The sequence below is a fragment of the Lipotes vexillifer genome, unplaced genomic scaffold (assembly GCF_000442215.2).
Source record: "Lipotes vexillifer unplaced genomic scaffold, Lipotes_vexillifer_v1.1 scaffold31, whole genome shotgun sequence".
Classification (NCBI taxonomy): Eukaryota; Metazoa; Chordata; class Mammalia; order Artiodactyla; family Lipotidae; genus Lipotes; species Lipotes vexillifer.
In genome coordinates, this window is record NW_006792454.1 from 2,772,454 (window position 1) to 2,793,930 (window position 21,477).

The window sequence follows — 21,477 nt, forward strand, 5'->3', positions numbered from 1 at the left end:
AGGGAGGAGGTAGTGGGGGAGAGAGAAATAAGGATGGGTAGAAGGAAGGGAAGCAGGGGAAGAGGGAGAGAGGGAGGACAAGCACATATAAAGAATCTCTGCGACTGTTAATAAGGGTTTTGAAGCCAAGAGTGCACAGTACACAGCACAGGACAAGGAATCATGGGATGCAGGTGGGGAGCAAGTGAGAACACTAGAAATTTATATAGCAAGATAGTAATGGTGGTTATGTCTTTGTGGTGGAGTAATGAGTGATTTTATTCAGCCATTATTATTTCATTCATTTATTCATTACTATTAACTCATTATTATTTATCCTACTTATTGTGCTTTCCAAGTTTTCAATGATGAACTTAAGTTCGTAAAATTGCATTTTAAAAAGAATTCTGGTGTCCAAACTAGTCAAAACCAGATTTGGAGCTCTTAACAAGCCTGGTTTCAGAGATCACACATACACATGCAGACCATTAAGTCTCTACACTACACTCAAGCAATAATGTAATTAATATTTGATTATTACTAAACTTTAGATCACTAATTCATTCTTTTCTCTCATTATCCCTCAAACAGAGGTAGAGTAGGACAGAGAGCCAGATTATAAATCAAGGATGCCCAACCAACGTTGTCCATCTCTACTGAAACTCCCATACATACAAATACATACACATGGTATGTTACCCATGTGCAAGCACACACACACACACACACACACACACACACACACACACAAGCACAAGAGGTAATCGGTTTGAGCTGCCACCTGAGTATTTAAATCAGACAGATATCTTCTGTGTTAACTGAACCTACCAACACTGTTTATAAGTATGTTTTGAATGCTCTTGATGGTATTAATGGGAAAGGAAAAAAATCTTCATTTACGTTTCACATTTACATTTGATCTAAATATATACATTGCATTTTAAATCTACTCAGGAATGAGAGGCAGTGCAAAGCCTTCTTTTAAAAGAAATAAGGCAGGAGGAGGTCAAGATGGTAGAGTAGGAAGATGCAGAATTCACCTCCTGTCCTCCTCCCACCCCTGTGAATACCTCAAAAATACATCTACATGTGGAGGAATTCTCACTGGAAATGGACTGGAGACTGACAGAAAGACCCTTATGCACCAAGGCTATAAGAAAGATCCACATGGAGTTGGGCAGGAAGGGAAGAGAATCAATCAGGTTGGGACCTGCACCCCTAGGAGGGGACACAGAAGAGGAGGGGGATTACAAGGGTGGAGATATCCCTGGGGAGTGGCTTGAACCACGTACTGGGTCCCCCAGCCCTGGGGTCCAACAGTGGGAGGACAAGTGCCCTCGTCCAATAGGACTGACAACAGGGCTGTAAGAAATCTAGACTCTGCTCATGAAGAACACACACATTCTCACTCACTCCCATGACAAGAGAGAGAAAGCAGATTGAAACTGCCCAGGACTCTGGCTGGTTTCCCACAACTGCCTCAGTGCATGCCCTGGCCCATGCCAAGCACCCTTTCCAACCCCTCTTGCTCTGAGGCACAGTTCCCCACTAGAACCAGGGCTGCCACAGCTGAGGAGAGTGCACAGTTGTGGGGGAGGGAGCTGGCTTGAGCCCAACCCAGGGTTTCTGCTCCAGCTCCAGGGTGGTGTTGGCCACTGAGCAGAGGAGAAGCTCCCACTCACACCTGTCTCTGGCTCTAGCTCCTCCATCTCCAGCCCCAACCCCTACAAAGTTGATAGCTGCCAGCACGCTCTGGGGAAAGACATGACTTATGTTCACACCAGATCAAGCTCTCCTGTGAAATCCACTGGGAACACACAGACTGTATAGGGATGCTCTCACACAAGGACACACATTCAAGACCAGGATAGGTAACTTTTACCTAATTTTATAGAGACAGAGAAAGTTAACCAAAACAAGAAGACAGGATTTTATTTCAAACGAAAGAAGGAAAAAAACCTGAAAAAACAACCAGTGAAACAGAGATGAATTAATTACCAGAAAAAGAGTTTAAAGATTAGTAATAAGAATGCTAACTGAACTAGGGAAAAGAATAGATGAACTAGAAAATATGAAAAAAAAAACAGTCAAAACTGAATATACAATAACTGAAATGAAAAACACTAGAAATAATTAACGACAGACTAAGTGATACAGAGGAACACATAGTGTTCTGGAAGATAGAATAATGGAAAACATCCAATCAGATAAGCAAAAAGAGAAACAAATTTTTTAAAATGAAAACAGTTTAAGGGACGGTTGGAACAACATCAAACATAATAACATTCACATTACATGGGTCCTAGAAGGAGAAGAGAGGAAAAAAAAGGGGTCAAAATTTATTTGATGAAATTATAGCTGAAAACTTCCCAAACCTGAAGAAGAAAACAGATATTCAGGTACAGGAAGCACAGAGCGTCCCAAACAAGATGAAATCAGAGAACCACACCAAAACATATCATAATGAAAATGGCAAAAGTTAAAGATAAAAGAGAATTCTAAATGTAGCAGAAGAAAAACAAAGAATCACATACAAGGGAACCCCCATAAGGCTACCAATGGATTTTTCTGAAGAAATTTTGCAGGCCAAAAGGAAGTGGCATGATATATTTAAAGGGCTGAAAGGGGAAAAACCTACAACCTAGGCTATTCTATCCAGCAAGATTATCATTCAGAATTGAAGGAGGGATAAAGAACTTCTCAGATAAGCAAAAACTAAGAGTACATCAACACTAAACCAACCCTAAAAGAAGTGTTAACGGTTCTTCTCTAAGTGGAAAAGAACAGGCTACAACAAGAAGTAAGAATCTGTAGGAAAGGAAAAATCCCACTAGTAAAAGCAAATATATAGTAAAGGAACACAAGCATACCACTAAAGAAAATCATCAAACACAAGGGAAGCAACTAAAAGAAGAAGAAAAGAACAGAGAGGAACAACAAAAAGAATCAGAAAACAAGTAATGAAGTGGCAATAAGTACATACCTATCAATAATCACTGTAAATGCCAGTGGACTTAATGTTTCAATGAAAAGACATAGGATGGCTGATTGGATTAAAGAAAACACATACAATAAAACCCAAGATCCATCCATGTGCTGCTTACAAGCGGTCCACTTCAGAGCTAAAAACACACAGACTGAAAGTGAGGTGATGGAAAAAAGATCTTCATGGAAATGACAAGAAAGCAGGGGGTAGGCGTACCCATATCAGACAAAATAGACTTTGAAATAAAGTCTTACCAAAAGAAAAAATGGGCATTATATAATGATAAAGGGATAAACAGAAGAAAAGGATATAACATTTGCTAACAAATATGCCTAATATAGGGGCAACTAAGTATATAAAGCAAATATTAAGAGACATCAAGAGAGAAATTGACAATGATACAATAATATTAGGGGAATTTAACACCTCACTTACATCAATGGACAGATCATCCAGACATAAAGTCAACAAGGAAATAATAGTCTTAAATGACACTTTAGACCAGTTGGACTTAACAGATACCTACAGGATATTTCATCCAAAAACAGCAGAATACACATTCTTTTCAAGTGTACAGAGAATGTTTTCCAGGATAGATCACATGGTAGGCTACAAAACAAGCCTCAGAACATTTAAGAGGATAGAAATGATATCAAGCATTTTTCCAACTACAATGGTATGACCAGAAATCAATTGCAGGAAGAAAAATGAGAAAAACACAAACACATGGAGACTAAAAAACATGCTACTAAAAAAACCAATGGGTCAATGAAGAAATCAAAGAGGAAATCAAAAAATACTTTGAGAGAAATGAAAAAAAAAAAAACCCAATAACTTTCCATAATCTATGGAACACAGAAAAAGTTCTAAGAGGGAAGTTTATAGCAATACAGGCCTACCCTAAGAAACAAGAAAAATCTTAAAAAACAACCTACCCTACTACCTAAAGGAATTAGAAAGAGAAGAACAAAGGAAGCCCAAAGTCAGCAGAAGGAAGAAAATTATAAACATCAAATAGGAAATAAATAAAAATAGAGACAAAAAAAAACAATAGAAAAAAAAAATCAATGGAACCAAAATCTGTTTTTTTGAAAGGTTAAACAAAAACGATAAGCCTGTGTCCAGGTTCATTAAGAAAAATAGAGAGGACTCAAATAAACAAAGTAAGAAATGAAAGAGGAGAAATAATCGATATCACAGAGAAAAAAATCATAAGAGACTAATACAATCAGTTATATGCAAACAAATTACACAACCTAGAGGAAAAGGATAAATTTCTAGAAACATACACTCTTCCAAGACTGGATCAGGAAGAAATAGACAATCTGAACACATTGTGCACCAGTAGTGAAACTAAATTAGTAATAAAAAAGAAATTTTTTAATAATTTAAAAAAAAAAAAACTGCCAGCAAACAAAAGCCCAGGATTGACAGCTTCACTGGGGAATTCTCCCAAACATATATAAAAAAACAGCTAATACCTATCTTTCTCAAACTATTTCTAAAAAATTTGAAATGGAGAGAACTCTCCCGAATTAACTCTACAAGGCCACCATTAACCTAATAACAAAACTAGACAAAATTACCAGCCAATATCTCTGATGAAAAGAGAGGCAAAATTCCTCAACAAAATATTAGCAAACCCAAATCAACAATATATTAAAAGGATCATTCAACATTATCAAGTAGAATTTATTTCAGGTAAGCGAGGATGGTTCAAGGTCAACAAATCAATCAATATGATACACCACATTAACAAAAGGAAGGATAAAAACCCCATGATAATCTCAATAAGTGCAAAAAAAAGATCTGATAAAATTCAACACCTTTTCATGACGAAAATTATCAAAGCTGGCATAGAGGGAACACACATCAACATAATAAAGGCCATTTATGACACATGCACAGCTAACATCATACTAAACAGCGAAAAGCTGAAAGGCTTCTTGCTAAACTCAGGAACAAAACTAGGATGCCCACTCTCTCTACTTCTATTTAACACAGTAATAAAAGTCCTAGCCACAGCATTCAGACAAGAAAAAGAAATAAAAGGCATCCAACTGGAAGGGAAGAAGTAAAATTGTCACTATTGGGCTTCCTTGGTGGTGCAGTGGTTGAGAGTCTGCCTGCCGATGCAGGGGACACGGGTTCATGACCCAGTTCGGGAAGATCCCACATGACGCGGAGCGGCTGGGCCCATGAGCCATGGCCGCTAAGCCTGCGCGTGCAGAGCCTGTGCTCCACAACAGGAGAGGCCACAGCAGTGAGAGGCCCACGTACCGCAAAAAAAAAAAAACAAAACTGTCACTATTTGCAGATGACATGATACTATATATAGAAAACCTTAAAGTCTCCACCAAAAAACTATTAGAACTAATAAGTGAACTCGTTAAAGTTGCAGGATACAAGATTAATATACAGAAATCTGTTGCTTTTCTATAAGCTAATAATAAAAATCATAAAGAGAAAACTATCCTTTTTAAAACTGCATCAAAAAGAATAAGATATCTAGGAATAAACTTAACCAAGAAGGTGAAATACCTGTACTCTGAAAACTACAGAAAGCTGAAAGAAATCGAAGATGATACAAAGAAATGGAAAGATATCCCATGTTCATGAATTGGAAAAATTAATATTGTCAAAATGTCCATACTACTCAAAGCAATCTACAGATTTAACGTAATCCTTATCAAAACACCCATGACATTTTTCACACTAGAACAAATTATCCTAACATTAACATAAAACCATAAAAGACCCAGAATTGCCAAAGCAATCTTGAGAAAAAAGAACAAAGCTGGAGGTATCATGCCCCCTGACTTCAGACTACACTACAAAGCTATAGTAATCAAAACAGTATGATACTGGCACATAAACAGAAACATAGATCAATGGAACAGAATAGGAAGTCCAGAAATAAACCCACACACTTATGGTCAATTAATCCATGACAAAGGAGGTAAGAATATACAATGGAAACAAGAAGTGGTGCTGGGAAAACTGGACAGCTATATGTAAAAGAATGAAATTAGGACATTCTCTAACACCATACACAAAAATAAACTCAAAATAGATCAAAGACCTAAATGTAAGGCTGGACAATATAAAACTTTTGGAGGAAAACACAGGCAGAACACTCTTTGACATAAATCACGGCAATATCTTCTTTGATCCACCTTCTAGAATAATGAGAATAAAAACAAAAACAAATGGGACCTAATTAAACTCAAAAGCTTCTGCACAGCAAAGGAAACCATCAACAAAATGAAAAGACAGCCCATAGAATGGGAGAAAATATTGGCAAATGATGCGACTGACAAGGGATTAATCTACAAAATATACAAATAGCTCACATAGCTCTATGTCAAAAAAACAAACAACCCAATCAAAAAATGGGCGTTAGATCTAAATAGACACCTCTCCAAAGAAGACATAAAGATGGCCAATAGGCACATGAAAATTATCACTAATTATCAGAGAAATGCAAATCAGAACTACAATGATGTATCACCTCACACTGGTCAGAATGGCCGTTATCAAAAAGTTTACAAACAATAAAGGCTGGAGGGGGTGTGGAGAAAAGGGAACCCTCCTGCACTGTTGGTGGGAATGTAAATTGGTACAACCACTATGGAGAACAGTATAGAGGTTCCTTAAAAACCTATAAATAGAACTATCATATGATCCAGCAATCCCTCACCTGGGCATATATCCAGAGAAAACCATAATCTGAAAAGATACATGCACCCCAATGTTCATTGCAACACTACTTATAATAGCCAAGACATGAAAGTAACCTAAATGTCCACTGACAGAGGAATGGATAAGAAGATGTGGTACATATATACAATGGAATATTACTCAGCCAGAAAAAAGAATGAAATGATGCCATTTGCAGCAACATGGATGGACCTAGATATTATCATACTAAGTGAAGTAAGTCAGACAGAGAAAGACAAATATCATATGATATCACTCATGTGGAATCTAATTTTTAAAAATGATACAAATGAACTTATTTACAAAACAGAAACAGATGCACAGATATTGAAAACAAACTTATGGTTACCAAAGGGGAAACATGGTGGGGGGGGAGGGTTAAAACAGGAGCTTGGGATTAACATACACATACTACTATATATAAGATAGATAATCAACAAGGACCTACTGTATAGCACAGGGAACTCTTCTCAATATTATGTGTTAACCTATATGAGAAAAGAACCTGAAAAAAAATGAATATATGTATAACTGAGTCATTTTGCTGTACACCTGAAACTAACACAACATTGTAAATCAACTATACTGTAATAAACTTTTCTGAAAAAAGAAATGTAAGTAAATAAATAAATAAATAATGAGGATGTGGTAAGACCACACCACTCTTTTCACATCTTTGGTGGTGGTTCTAATACCTGCAGTTCCCCCAAGGAATGTAGTATTGCTTTTGATTTATTATTTTTTTAGGCAAGTGAAATACCACATGCTTCCTTTGGTCTTTTAGACCATAATAGCCTTTACTGTAAGAGTCTGGGAGCTAAAGTGAGGATTCTACCATCTGCTGAGGGTTGCTATTTAAACTACCACACAGAAAATAGAAAATAAACCATGAGTGATAATCAGGGTTCCACTGAGACTGCTGAGAGATATCCTGGTTAAAAATCCATTTATCTCCTAAACGCAGACTCCGTGAACTTCCGCTACAATGGCATCCTGTGTCCCCAGGTACCAGTGTTGTTGCAAAGTCACTGTTCAATAATTCCTAGAAGTTTGAGGTAGTTGCCTAGTCTCAGTGTGCAGTGACCATGAAAAATGTCTACAGGTCCCACTGGGGAAGGGGAGTCCCCTTATATGTTTGTGATATTACTGAAGTGTCTTCCTCAAGTGTGCCTGTCTCCTTTTCAAAGGGCTCTGGGTCTATAAAGTAAGTCAGTCTAGAGATTGAAGGAACAGTAACAGTTCCCTATACCATTGGCTCAATTCAGGCAAACTCCTACAGTAAACCAGGCCCCTACACGTAAGAGAATGAAATTATAACATTTTCTCATGTCATATACAAAAATTAACTCAGAATGGACTAAACACCTAAATGTAAGACTGGAAACCATAAAGCTCCTAGAAGGAAACATAGCAGAACACTCTTTGACATAAATCACAGCAATATTTTTTTGGACCTGTCTCCTAAGGCAACAGATACAAAAGCAAAAATAAACAAATGGTATCTAATCAAACTTAAAAGCTTTTACACAGCAAAGGAAACCATCAACAAAATGAAAAAACAACTTACTGAATATCCAAATATATAAACAGCTCACACAACTCAACAGCAGAAAACCAAACAATCTGATTTACAAGTGGTCAGAAGGAGGAGCTTCAAGATGGAGGAACAGTAAGACGCGGAGATCACCTTCCTCCCCACATATACATCAGAAATACATCTACCTGTGGAACAACTCCACAGAACACCTGCTGAATGCTGGCAGAAGGCCTCAGACTTCCCAAAAGGCAAGAAACTCCCCACGTACCTGGGTAGGGCAAAAGAAGAAAGAAAAAACAGAGACAAAAGAATAGGGACAGGACCTGCACCAGTGAGAGGGAGCTGTGAAGAAGGAAAGGTTTCCACACACGAGGAAGCCCCTTCACGGGCAGACACTGCGGGTGGCGGAGGGGGAGCTTCGGAGCCGTGGAGGAGAGCGCGGCAACAGGGGCGCGGAGGGCAGAGCGGGGAGATTCCCGCACGGAGGATCGGGGCCGACCGGCACTCACCAGCCCGAGAGGCTTGTCTGCTCACCCATCAGCACGGGCAGGGGCTGGGAGCTGAGGCTCGGGCTTCGGTCGGAGCGCAGGGAGAGGACTGGGGTTGGCGGCGTGAACACAGCCTGAAGGGGTCTAGTGCGCCACAGCTAGCCGGGAGGGAGTCCGGGAGAAAGTCTGAACCTGCCGAATAGGCAAGAGACTTTTTTTTGCCTCTTTGTTTCCTGGTGTGCGAAGAGAGGGGATTCAGAGCGCCACTTAAAGGAGCCCCAGAGACAGGTGCGAGCCGCAGCTATGAACACGCACCCCAGAGACGGGCATGATATGCTAAGGTTGCTGCTGCAGCCACCAAGAAGCCTGTGTGCCAACACAGATCACTCTCCACACCTCCGCTCCTGGGAGCCTGTGCAGCCCGCCACTGCCAGGGTCCCGTGATCCAGGGACAACTTCCCCAGGAGAACACATGGTGCACGGCAGGCTGTTGCAATGTCATGCCGACCTCTGCCACCACAGGGTCTCCCCACATTCCGTACCTCTTCCTCCCCCAGGCCTGAGTGAGCTAAAGCCCCCAAATCAGCGGCTCCTTTAACCCCGTCCTGTCTGAGCAAAGAGCAGATGCCCTCAGGCGACCTACACGCAGAGGCAGGGCCAAATCCAAAGCTGAACCCCAGGAGCTGTGCAAACAAAGAAAAGAAAGAGAAATTTCTCCCAGCAGCCTCAGGAGCAGCAGATTAAATGTCCACAGTCAACTTGATGTACGCTGCATCTGTGGAATACATGAATAGACAACGAATCATCCCAAATTGAGGAGGTAGACTTTGGGAGCAACGATATATATATTTTTTTTCCCTTTTCCTCTTTTTCTGAGTGTGTATGTGCATGCTTCTGTGTGTGATTTTGTCTGTATAGCTTTGCATTTACCATTTGTCCTAGGGTTCTGTCTGTCCGTTTTTCTTGTTTGTTTGTTTGGTTTTTTAGTATAGTTTTTACTACTTGTTATCATTAGTGGATTTGTTTTTTGGTTTGGTTGCTATCTACTTTCTTTTTTTATTACTTAAAAAATTTTTTTAATAATAACTTTTTATTTTAATAACTTTATTTTATCTTCTTTTTTCTTGTTTTCTTTTATTTTCTTCCCTTTTATTCTGAACCGTGTGGATGACAGGCTCTTGGTGCTCCAGCCAAGCGTCTGGGCTGTGCCTCAGAGGTGGGAGAGCCAAGTTCAGGATATTGGTCCACAAGAGACCTCCCAACTCCACATAATATCAAACGGCGAAAATTTCCCAGAGATCTCCATTTCAACGCAAAGACCCAGCTCCACTGAACAACCAGCAAGCTACAGTGCTGGACAGCCTATGCCCAACAACTAGCAAGACAGGAACACAACCACACCCATTAGCAGAGAGGCTGCCTAAAATCATAAAGAGGCCACAGACACCCCAAAACACAACACCAGACATGGACCTGCCCACCAGAAAGACAAGATCCAGCCTCATCCACCAGAACACAGGCACTAGTCCCCTCCACCAAGAAGCCTACACAACCCACTAAAACAACCTTAGCTACTGTGGGCAGACACCAGAAACAACGGGAACTACAAACCTGCAGCCTGCGAACAGGAGAACCCAAACACAGTAAGTTAAGCAAGACAGAGAAGACAGAGAAACATACAGCAGATGAAGGAGCAAGGTAAAACCCCACCAGACCAAACAAATGAAGAGGAAATAGGCAATCTACCTGAAAAAGAATTCAGAATAATGACAGTAAAGATGATCCAAAATACTGGAAATAGAATGGAGAAAATAAAAGAGATGTTTAACAAGGACCTAGAAGAACTAAAGAGCAAACAAACAGTGATGAACAACACAATAAATGAAACTTAAAATTCTCTAGAAGGGATCAATAGCAGAATAACTGAGGCAGAAGAACAGATATGTGACCTGGAAGTTAAAAGAGTGGAAATCACTACTGCAGAGCAGAATAAAGAAAAAAGAATAGAAAGAACTGAGGACAGTCTCAAGAGACCTCTGCAACAACATTAAATGCACCAACATTCGAATTATAGGGGTCCCAGAGAAGAAAAGAAAAAGAAAGGGACTGAGAAAATATTTGAAGAGATTATACTTGAAAACTTCCCTAATATGGGAAAGGAAATAGTTAATCAAGTCCAGAAAGCATGGAGAGTCCCATACATGATAAATCCAAGGAGAAACACACCAAGACTTATGCTAATAAAACTTTCAAAAATTAAATACAAAGAAAAAATATTAAAAGCAGAAAGGGAAAAACAACAAATAACACACAAGGGAATCCCCATAAGGTTAACGGCTGATCTTTCAGCAGAAACTCTGAAAGCCAGAAGGGAGTGGCAGGACATATTGAAAGTGATGAAGGGGAAAAACCTAAGACCAAGATTACTCTACCCAACAAGGATTTCATTCAGATTCGCTGGAGAAATTAAAACCTTTACAGACAAGCAAAAGCTAAGAGAATTCAGCACCACCAAACCAGCTTTACCACAAATGCTAAAGGAACTTCTCTAGGCAGGAAACACAAGAGATGGAAAAGACCTACAATACCAAACCCAAACAATTAAGAAAATGGTAATAGGAACATACATATCGATAATTACCTTAAATGTAAATGGATTAAATGAAAATAAATAAGGAAACACAAGCTTTAAGTGATACATTAAACCAAATGGACTTAATTGATATTTATAGGACATTCCATGCAAAAACAACAGAATGCACTTTCTTCTCAAGTGCTCATGGAACATTCCCCAGGATAGATCATATCTTGGGTCACATATCAAGCCTTGGTAAATTTAAGTAAATTGAAATGAGACTAGATATCAATTACAGGAAAAAAATCTGTAAAAAATACAAACACATGGAGGCTAAACAATACACTACTTAATAACCAAGAGATCACTGAAGAAATCAAAGAGCAAATCAAAAAATACCTAGAAACAAATGACAGTGAAAACACGACGACCCAAAACCTATGGGATGCAGCAAAAGCAGTTCTAACAGGGAAGATTATAGCAATGCAATCCTACCTTAAGAAACAAGAGACATTTCAAATAAACAACATAAACTTACACCTAAAGCAATTAGAGAAAGAAGAACAAAAAACACCAAAGTTAGCAGAAGGAAAGAAATCATAAATATCAGATCAGAAATAAATGAAAAAGAAATGAAGGAAACGATAGCAAAGATCAATAAAATTAACAGCTGGTTCTTTGAGAAGATAAACAAAATTGATAAACCGTTAGCCAGACACATCATGAAAAAAAGGGAGAAGACTCAAAATCAACAAATTAGAAATGAAAAAGGAGAAGTAACAACTGAAACCTTTGACAGAAATACAAAGGATCATGAGAGATTACTACAAGCAGCTATATGCCAATAAAATGGACAACCTGGAAGAAATGGACAAATTCTTAGAAGTGTACAACCTTCAGAGACTGAACCAGGAAGAAATAGAAAATATAAACAGACGAATCACAAGTGCTGAAATTGAAACTGTGATTAAGATCTTCCAACAAACAAAAGCCCAGGACCAGATGGCTTCACAGGCGAATTCAAATATTTAGAGAAGAGCTAACACCTATCCTTCTCAAACTCTTCCTAAATATAGCAGAGGGAGGAACAGTCCCAAACTCATTCTATGAGGCCATCATCACCCTGATACCAAAACCAGACAAAGATGTCACAAAGAAAACTACAGGCCAATATCACTGATGAACATAAATGCAAAAATCCTTAACAAAATACTAGCAAATAGAATCCAATAGCACATTAAAAGGATCATACACCATGATCAAGTGGGGTTTATTCCAGGAATGCAAGAATTCTTCAATATACCCCTAACAATCAATGTGATACACCATATTAGCAAACTGACAAGAGAAAAACCATCTGATCATCTCAATAGATGCAGAGAAAGCTTTCGACAAAATTCAACACCCATTTATGATAAAAACCCTGCAGAAACTAGGCATAGAGGGAACTTACCTCAACATAATAAAGACCATATATGACAAACCCACAGGCAACATCATCCCCAATGGTGAAAAACTGAAATCATTTCCACTAAGATCAGGAACAAGACAAGGTTGCCCACTCTCACCACTATTATTCAACATAGTTTTGGAAGTCTTAGCCACAGCAATCAGAGAAGAAAAAGAAATAAAAGGAATCCAAATCAGAAAAGAAGAAGTTAAGTTCTCACTGCAGATGACACGATACTATACATAGAGAATCATAAAGATGCTACCAGAAAACTACTAATGCTAATCAATGAATTTGTTAAAGTAGCGGGATACAAAATTAATGAACAGAAATCTCTTGCATTCTTATACACTAATGATGAAAAATCTGAAAGTGAAATTAAGAAAACACTCCCATTTACCACTGCAACAAAAAGAATAAAATATCTAGGAATAAACCTACCTAAGGAGACAACAGACCTGTATGCAGAAAATTATAAGACACTGATGAAAGAAATTAAAGATGATACAAACAGATGGAGAGATATACCATGTTCTTAGATTGGAAGAATCAACACTGTGAAAATGACTACACTACCCAAAGCAATCTACAGATGCAATGCAATCCCTATTAAACTACCAGTGGCATTTTTCACAGAACTAGAACAAAAAATTTCACAATTTGTATGGAAACACAAAAGACCCTGAACAGCCAAAGCAATCTTGAGAAAGAAAAACGGAGCTGCAGGAATCAGGTTTCCTGACTTAAGACTATACTACAAACCTACCCTAATCAAGAGAGTATGGTACTGGCACAAAAACAGAAATACAGATCAATGGAACAGGATAGAAAGCCCAGAGATAAACCCACGCACATATGGTCACCTTGTCTTTGATAAAAGAGGCAAAAATATACAGTGGAAAAAAGACAGCCTCTTCAATAAGTGGTGCTGGAAAACCTGGACAGCTACATGTAAAAGAATGAAACTAAAACACTCGCTAACACCGTACACAGAAATAAACTCAAAATGGATTAAAGACCTAAATGTAAGGCCAGACACTATGAAACTCTTAGAGGAAAACATAGGCAGAACACTCTATGACATAAATCACAGCAAGATCCTTTTTGACCCACCTCCTAGAGAAATGGAAATAAAAACTAAAATAGGGCTTCCCTGGTGGCGCAGTGGTTAGGAGTCTGCCTGCCGATGCAGGGGATGTGGGTTCGTGCCCCGGTCTGGGAGGATCCCACATGCCACGGAGCGGCTGGGCCCGTGAGCCATGGCCGCTGGGTTTGCACATCCGGAGCCTGTGCTCCGCAATGGGAGAGGCCACAACATGAGAGGCCCGCGTACCGCAAAAAAAAAAAAAAAACTAATATAAACAAATGGGACCTAATGAAACTTAAAAAGCTTTTGCACAGCAAAGGAAACCATAAACAAGACCAAAAGACAACCCTCTGAATGGGAGAAAATATTTGCAAATGAAGCAACTGACAAAGGATTAATCTCCAAAATTTACAAGCAGCTCATACAGCTCAATATCACAAAAACAAACAACCCAATCCAAAAATGGGCAGAAGGCCTAAAGAGACATTTCTCCAAAGAAGATATACAGATTATCAACAAACGCATGAAAGAATGCTCAACATCATTAATCATTAGAGAAATGCAAATAAAAACTACAATGAGATATCATCTCACACCAGTCAGAATGGCCATCATCAAAAAATCTACAAACAATAAATGGTGGAGAGGGTGTGGAGAAAAGGGAACCCTCTTGCACTGTTGGTGGGAATGTAAATTGATATAGCCACTATGGACGACAGTATGGAGGCTCCTTAAAAAACTAAAACCATGGGCTTTCCTGGTGGTGCAGTGGTTGAGAGTCCACCTGCCGATGCAGGGAACACGGGTTTGTGCCCCGGTCCGGGAAAATCCCACATGCCGCAGAGTAGCTGGGCCCATGAGCCATGGCCGCTGAGCCTGCACATCCGGAGCCTGTGCTCCGCAATGGGAGAGGCCACATCAGTGTGGGGCCCGCGTACCGCAAAAACAAACAAACAAACAAACAAACTAAAAACAGAACTACCATACGACCCAGCAATCCCACTACGGGGCATATACCCTGAGAAAACCATAATTCAAACAGTCATGTACCAAAATGTTCATTGCAGCTCTACTTACAATAGCCAGGACATGGAACCAACCTATGTGTCCATCAACAGATGAACAGATAAAGAATATGTGGCACATATATACAATGGAATATTACTCAGCCATAAAAAGAAATGAAATTGAGTCATTTGTTGTGAGGTGGATGGACTTAGAGTCTGTCATACAGAGTGAAGTAAGTCAGAAAGAGAAAAACAAATACCGTATGCTAACACATATATATGGAATCTAAAAAAAAAAAAAAAATGGTCATGAAGAACCTAGGGGCAAGACAGGAAAAAAGAGGCAGACCTACTAGAGAATGGACTTGAGGATACGGGGAGGGGGAAGGGTAAGCTGGGATAAAGTGAGAGAGTGGCATGGACATATATACACTACCAAATGTAAAATAGATAGCTAGTGGGAAGCAGCCACACAGCACAGGGAAATCAGCTCAGTGTTTTGTGACCACCTAGAGGGGTGGGATTGGGAGGGTGGGAGGGAGGGAGACGCAAGAGGGAAGAGATATGGGGATATATGTGTATGTATAACTGATTCACTTTTTTATATATCAGAAACTAACACACTATTGTAAAGCAATTATATTCCAATAAAGATGTTAAAAAAAAAAATGGTCAGAAGATCTGAATTAACATTTTTCCCAAGAAGACATACAGGTGGCAATCAGACACATGAAAAGATGCTCAACATTGCTAGTCATCAGAGAAATGCATATCAAAACCCCAATGATATAGCACTTCACACCTGTCAGAATGACTATCATCAAAAACAATGCAAATAACAAATGTTGGCAAGGATGTGGCGAAAAGAGAACACTCGTACACTGTTGGTATTAATGTAAATTGGTGCAGCCACCGAGGAAAACAGTAAGGAGGTTTCTCAAAACGCTAAAACATAAAACTGCCATGTGACCCAACAATTACACTACTTGAGTATACCTGAATAAAACAAAAACGCTAACTGGAAAAGATACATGTGCCCCAATGTTCATAGCAGCATTATTTACAATAGCCACGATATGAAAGCAACCCAAGTGTCCATTAACAGATGAATGGGTAAAGAAGATGTGGTTTATATATACAATGGAATATTACTCAGCCATAAAAAAGAATGAGATTCTGACATTTGCCACAACGTGGATGGACTTAGAGCATATTGTATGTAGTGAAATAAGTCAGAGAGAGACAAATACTCAATGTTATCACTTATATGTGGAGTCTAAAAAATAAATGAATATGAAAAAACAGAAACAGACTCACAGATATACAGAATTATGTGTTACCAGTGGGGAAAGGGAAGCAGGGAGGGGCAAGATAGGGAGAGGGGATCAAGAGGTACAAACTACTAAGTGTAAAATAAATAACGTACAAGAATATATTGTACAGCCTAGGGAATACAGCCAATACTTTATAATAACTTTAAATGGAGTATAATATATAAAAATATTGAATCACTATGCTGTACACCTGAAACTAATATAAAATTGTAAGTCAGTTACACAATTTAAAAAAATAAAAAATAAAACAAAGCAGTTTAAACTCTTATTTATGCATTTTCATTTCCATTCAACCCAACTTAACAATAAGACAATGGATTACAGTCTACGCCTTCCTTCGATGCTTCTGAACAGTTCTGAGTTGGAGACCTTTTCTCTCCCAGTCCAACTATGCTCAATATCACAAATAGTCACTTTTTTGCCTCAATCAGTGGAAAGGGATCTTTTTGCTTATCTCCTCTAAAGGAAAGAACTTAGTTTCAGGACACAAGAATCCTGGATTTAAATTTCTCACCCTGACAGCAGGAAAAACAAAACCAAAAAAATAACTATCTGATACCCTTAATCTGTCTGGTTTCAGTTGCCTCATGTGTAAAATGGGAATAAAGCTACCTTTTTTTCCTGACCCATATACTTTCTTGTCTTCCCTTCAAGGCTATGTTGCTTGACTCCTATATTGCACTTTACCTGTGTTCCAGGACACTCTCGGGGCATTTGTGTCTGCTGTTCTGATGGAGATGTGGACGGTAATAGGTGCACTCCTTTCAAAGAAGAAGTCATATACTTCCAACTCCACCTGCAAACAAACAATTGCAAATGAACCACACATTGACCATTTATAATATAAAATACCATTATTTCTGGGCTATACACCACAGATGGAGGCAAAACTGATTCAGGTTTCTGCTGTTGTCTGATCTCATTTTTGACAACCTAATCTCACTTTTTCAGGCTGTAGGTCTTGTTCCTTAGTTTATCAGTGTTTTTAACTTTTCCTCTCTGTGAAAGAAGTTCTTAACCCAAAATAAGCAAATATGCTAGACATGTTTCCCTGCATTTGCTCAGAAGACTATGTCAGTCCAGCATCAGACCACTAGAGCCTCTCTCAAAGCAGTGGTTCTCCACTGGCGGAGCCTCTTCAATGACTCTATGAATACCGAATAGGCTAGCAGGTTTTCTCTCTTCCTTCTTACCTCATAATGTCTCCTCTCAGAATGGCTGCTGTTTGGTGGCTGATAGGCAATTTGCATGTCACTTAGGTCCTTCCAGGTGAAGGAGGACACCGGTCTGGTGTGATCCCACAGGTGAGTCACATAGCCTTGGAGCGGGGCTTTAGTAATGTTGAACACCAGCAAGGGTTTGGGGGTCTCATCCTCTTCACAGTCCAGAACTGATGTAGTCAAAGAGGTCAGGATGAACTGATCCACTTCCAGAATAAACATGGCCATGAATGCAGCCCTTGGAATCTGATTAGGGATGCCAGCTCTGATATAGACGGGTAACCACACACTCTCTGACTTTTGAAGGAGAAAGAAAAGATGAAGGGGGAAACAATATAAATGATGCTATAAAATCAGGGTAAATAGTATGATATTTAACACAAATTTCCTTCACGCCAGCCTAAATATGTGTCTTTTACTGGTGGAGCACACAGAGAACTAATGCTGGGCTCATACCTGAGGAAGCTCAGTGGCCAGAGGCAGAAGAATAATGGTATCTGTGCTGGGATCAGTCTCTAGTCCTTGTTTGCGGCAGGAAGGAATAAACGAGTGCTCTCAAATGTGGAGCAAGTGGGACAGAGGGTTGGTCTAGGGTCATCCTGGACCCTGACCTTTAGGGTGCATCTGTGAGAAGCCAAAGAATCTGAGCAGAAAGAACCTGGAAGTGGAAATCATATCCTAGGAGTGTCAGGAGGAACTGCAATTGACCAATAAGGCTAGAAATGTACTCTCCCAAGATGAGAGGCCTTCGCAATGGGGGATCTCCAGAGGAACCATGAAATTGCCCCGAGACTAAGAAGCAGCTTGAAACATCTGCCAGACTCAGAGAACATGAAGTCATATTACATCAGTGCCTGGTCCAATAAGACCTCTCTCTCCAAACTTCACCAAACCACCCACCCCCCCAGCCTGGAAGTTCAGAAACTAGTCAGCAAGGCTCAAAGAAAGAGAGAAACAGAAGAAGACAACCCCACCCCCTTCTCACTGCGTGGTTTATAAAGACAAAGGAGTGATATGCCGAGACAGCACAGAGTTTACACTATTTAGTCTTCACGAGCCATTGAAAAACATTTGAAGATTTATAATTTAAACAAGAATGGGGAAATTACAGTATGAAAGGACTGGTGCCGAACAATAAGACCAATTAAACCTAGAGTTAAGCCTAAATAAATGTTATTTGAAACATACTAACAAAATGGATACAAATATCAAAAGAGTGTACTTGAAATAAAAGATGATGCAAGCAATCATAAGGTATAAAAATGATAAACTGGAACTAAAGTTGCAGATTATATTAACCAAGCCTGCTGGTGAGTAATTGCAGTGAGAAAGGATAAATAGGATCAATCCTCATAATATATAGGAAGGAGGTAAAAGACTTCATTTTTTACTTTAAATGTTAAAAATATAGGTTAAAGAATTTTTTTAATTTAGAAATAAATTTTAAATTGGGATAAAGATTTTTCAAATAAGTAAAGATAAAGGCTAAGAAAATATAAACTAGAGTGCAAGATAATTTCTTTTAACTAGCAAGAAAGCAGAAAACAAGATGACAGGAAAAAACCCACAGATATCCATTATTAGAGAAATATAGCCTATATTCTCTTGTTCAAGACAAATATTCTGAAATTTAAATATCCAATTATATCTGCCTTACCAGAGAGGCACTTAAAATTATATACAAAGATTAAAAGTAAAAGGATGATCCTAACTTATCATGTAAAGTTTGCAGTTTAACCATAAGAGAGATGGTTCATCTCTCTTCAAAGAGAGATGAATTCAAGGCAAGAAACATTAAAAAGGACAGTGTGGGCAGCTGACAGTGATAAAATGTACAAGACAAAGATTCTTATAAGCATCACTATATTTAATACTACTCTGGCCAAACCAGTGGAGAAAAGAGTAGAAAAAAGAGGAATAATTATTGAAAAAGAAAGGAAAAAATTATCAACGTTAGTGAAAGATGTAATTATGGTCTTTAAAAGCCCAAAGAATTGAAAAATTTTTAGAATAACTGAATTCAAGAAAGAAGCCAGATAATATAAGATTAGTCCAAGAAATAGCTCTCCTATCTATCATCGGTAACCAACGAGAAGAAATAGTGGAGCAAAATAAGACTAGTCATAATATTTTTACAAAAACAAATTGTCTAGGACTGGACTTAAGTGTGCACAACTGACATGAAGAAAACTACAAACTTTACAGAAACATATCAAATATCATTTGCCTCGATGAAGTTAGATAACTTTTGTCTGGATGAGACAACTCAATATGGTAAATGTTCCAATTCTTCCCAAAAAATAATTTATAGTTTTAATCCAATCCTGATAAAAATATTAAGGGGCTTTTTAAAAAAAACTAACATAAATATTTAATTATTTACCTAGAACTAAGAATAGGTGAGAATGGATAAGAAAATTTTGAAGAGGAAGGACTCATCGCCATGAGGAAGGACTTGCCTGTAAAATGTTAAAGTCTATTATAGACCTTTTATATTTAGAATAACATGGTACTGGCATAAGAATAGGTAGGCAAATCTAAGGAACAAAAGAGCTAGCCTTGAAATAGACACATAATACCTTTCTATACAATAGAAGACTCATCTAAAATCGATGGGAAACATGTCCATTATTCAACAAATAGCGTTGAAAATTTTGGCTACTTGGAAAAAACTGTTCTGTGTTTCACAATACGATAAAATTCATTTCAGGCAGAATAAAAAGGCAAATATAAACAGGAAAATGTTTTAAAATCTGTAAGAAATTATGGGTGAACAGTCATTTAGTCACTTGATGAGGATAGACTATACCAGCATAAAAATAAAAAAATAACAAGATACAAAACTTCAAATATAGTATAAATTCAGTTCCATAAACTAACTCTGGTGTGCATGCCTCCCCACTCACTCTGTGTGTGTGTATGTGTATGTGTGTGTGTGTATATATATAAAAATGGTGGAAATACCCCTAGTTTTGTTTTCTTTCCTTTCTGTGCTTTTTAAAAAAAATCCTCTGCTGTTGAGCATATTACTTTTATATCTGTTTGTGACATGCCAAATTGACTATGGAATAGGTTAATTCTAAACAATACAGGAAGGTCATTTTAAAGGGGAAACTCCTAATAAAACTGATCTGAAAACATAAAACCCTCTATCAATATACAGAGGAAAAAGAAGAAAAATCAGTTAGGAAGAAAAATGGCTCTAATTTTTCTTTACAGATCTAAAAAAGCATTAAAAGGGAAAGGAGTTTCATGTCAAAACAAACAGAAGACACGTACTAGTCGTTAAGAGACGTAGAGTTTAGTCTTGACTCAGCCAGGCCTGTATAGTCAAGGTTTGCGAGGTTCGCGATTTCTCTGGCTACCACTATAAAATAAGGGGCTTGGGCTAAGCCAATTATTTCCAAACCTGGCTGATGATCAGTTTTTTCACTAGCAAAATATGTATAGAGGTTATTACGTGTCCAACTTCGTGCCAAGTGCTTTGTAAGCATTATCTCATTTAATCCTCTCAATAAGAAGTAAGTACTACTATGCCCATTTTAAGATTTTTTAAATGAGGCATAAAGTACAAAGTCACACAGCTAGTTAATATTTGAACCCAGGCAACCTAGGCCCAAAGTCATGCTCTTAACTGTTAATGTTAGACTCAAATCTATTCTTTCAAAGCTCCCCAAGTGATTTACCTGATCAGTTTGACCAGACTACCTCACGGTTTTTCCAAATCTCAATTATAAAATTCTATAATCCTGTTTACTCATTTCCTTATCATTCTGTGTTTTATTAATTCCTGTGGGAATAATGTTCAATATTTGTCTGGGTCTGTTAGGAGAAATCCTAGTGAGAAGTCAGCCTGTGAAAGACGGAGGTCTTCCACAAATGTCATCTCAGATATCGTAAATCAGCACAAAATCTGAGCTGTTTCAGCAGGTACACAGTCACCCCAGCCTCCCAAATAAACAAGTTACAGCATACATGAAGTAAGAGAATAGCATGTCAAATCTCTCATATAGGCTGATTTCACTTTCTGTCATCATTTCCATGGGAAGAGATCAAAGGAAAGAAAGGGCAGGAGAATGTAAAAGAGATCGGAA

The 21,477-nt window shown here is 38.4% G+C and overlaps 1 protein-coding gene across 1 annotated transcript in view; it reads right to left on the reverse strand.

The window, feature by feature from the left end:
* FREM1 (FRAS1 related extracellular matrix 1) overlaps positions 1-21,477 on the reverse strand; it is a 154,427-nt gene that overhangs the window by 122,451 nt on the left and 10,499 nt on the right. The window contains exons 5-6 of the mRNA XM_007465647.1: positions 17,357-17,680; positions 16,851-16,959 (exon numbers count right to left, since the gene is read on the reverse strand). Coding sequence (XP_007465709.1) covers positions 16,851-16,959; positions 17,357-17,680 — 433 coding nt within the window. The remainder of the gene's footprint in view (positions 1-16,850; positions 16,960-17,356; positions 17,681-21,477) is intronic.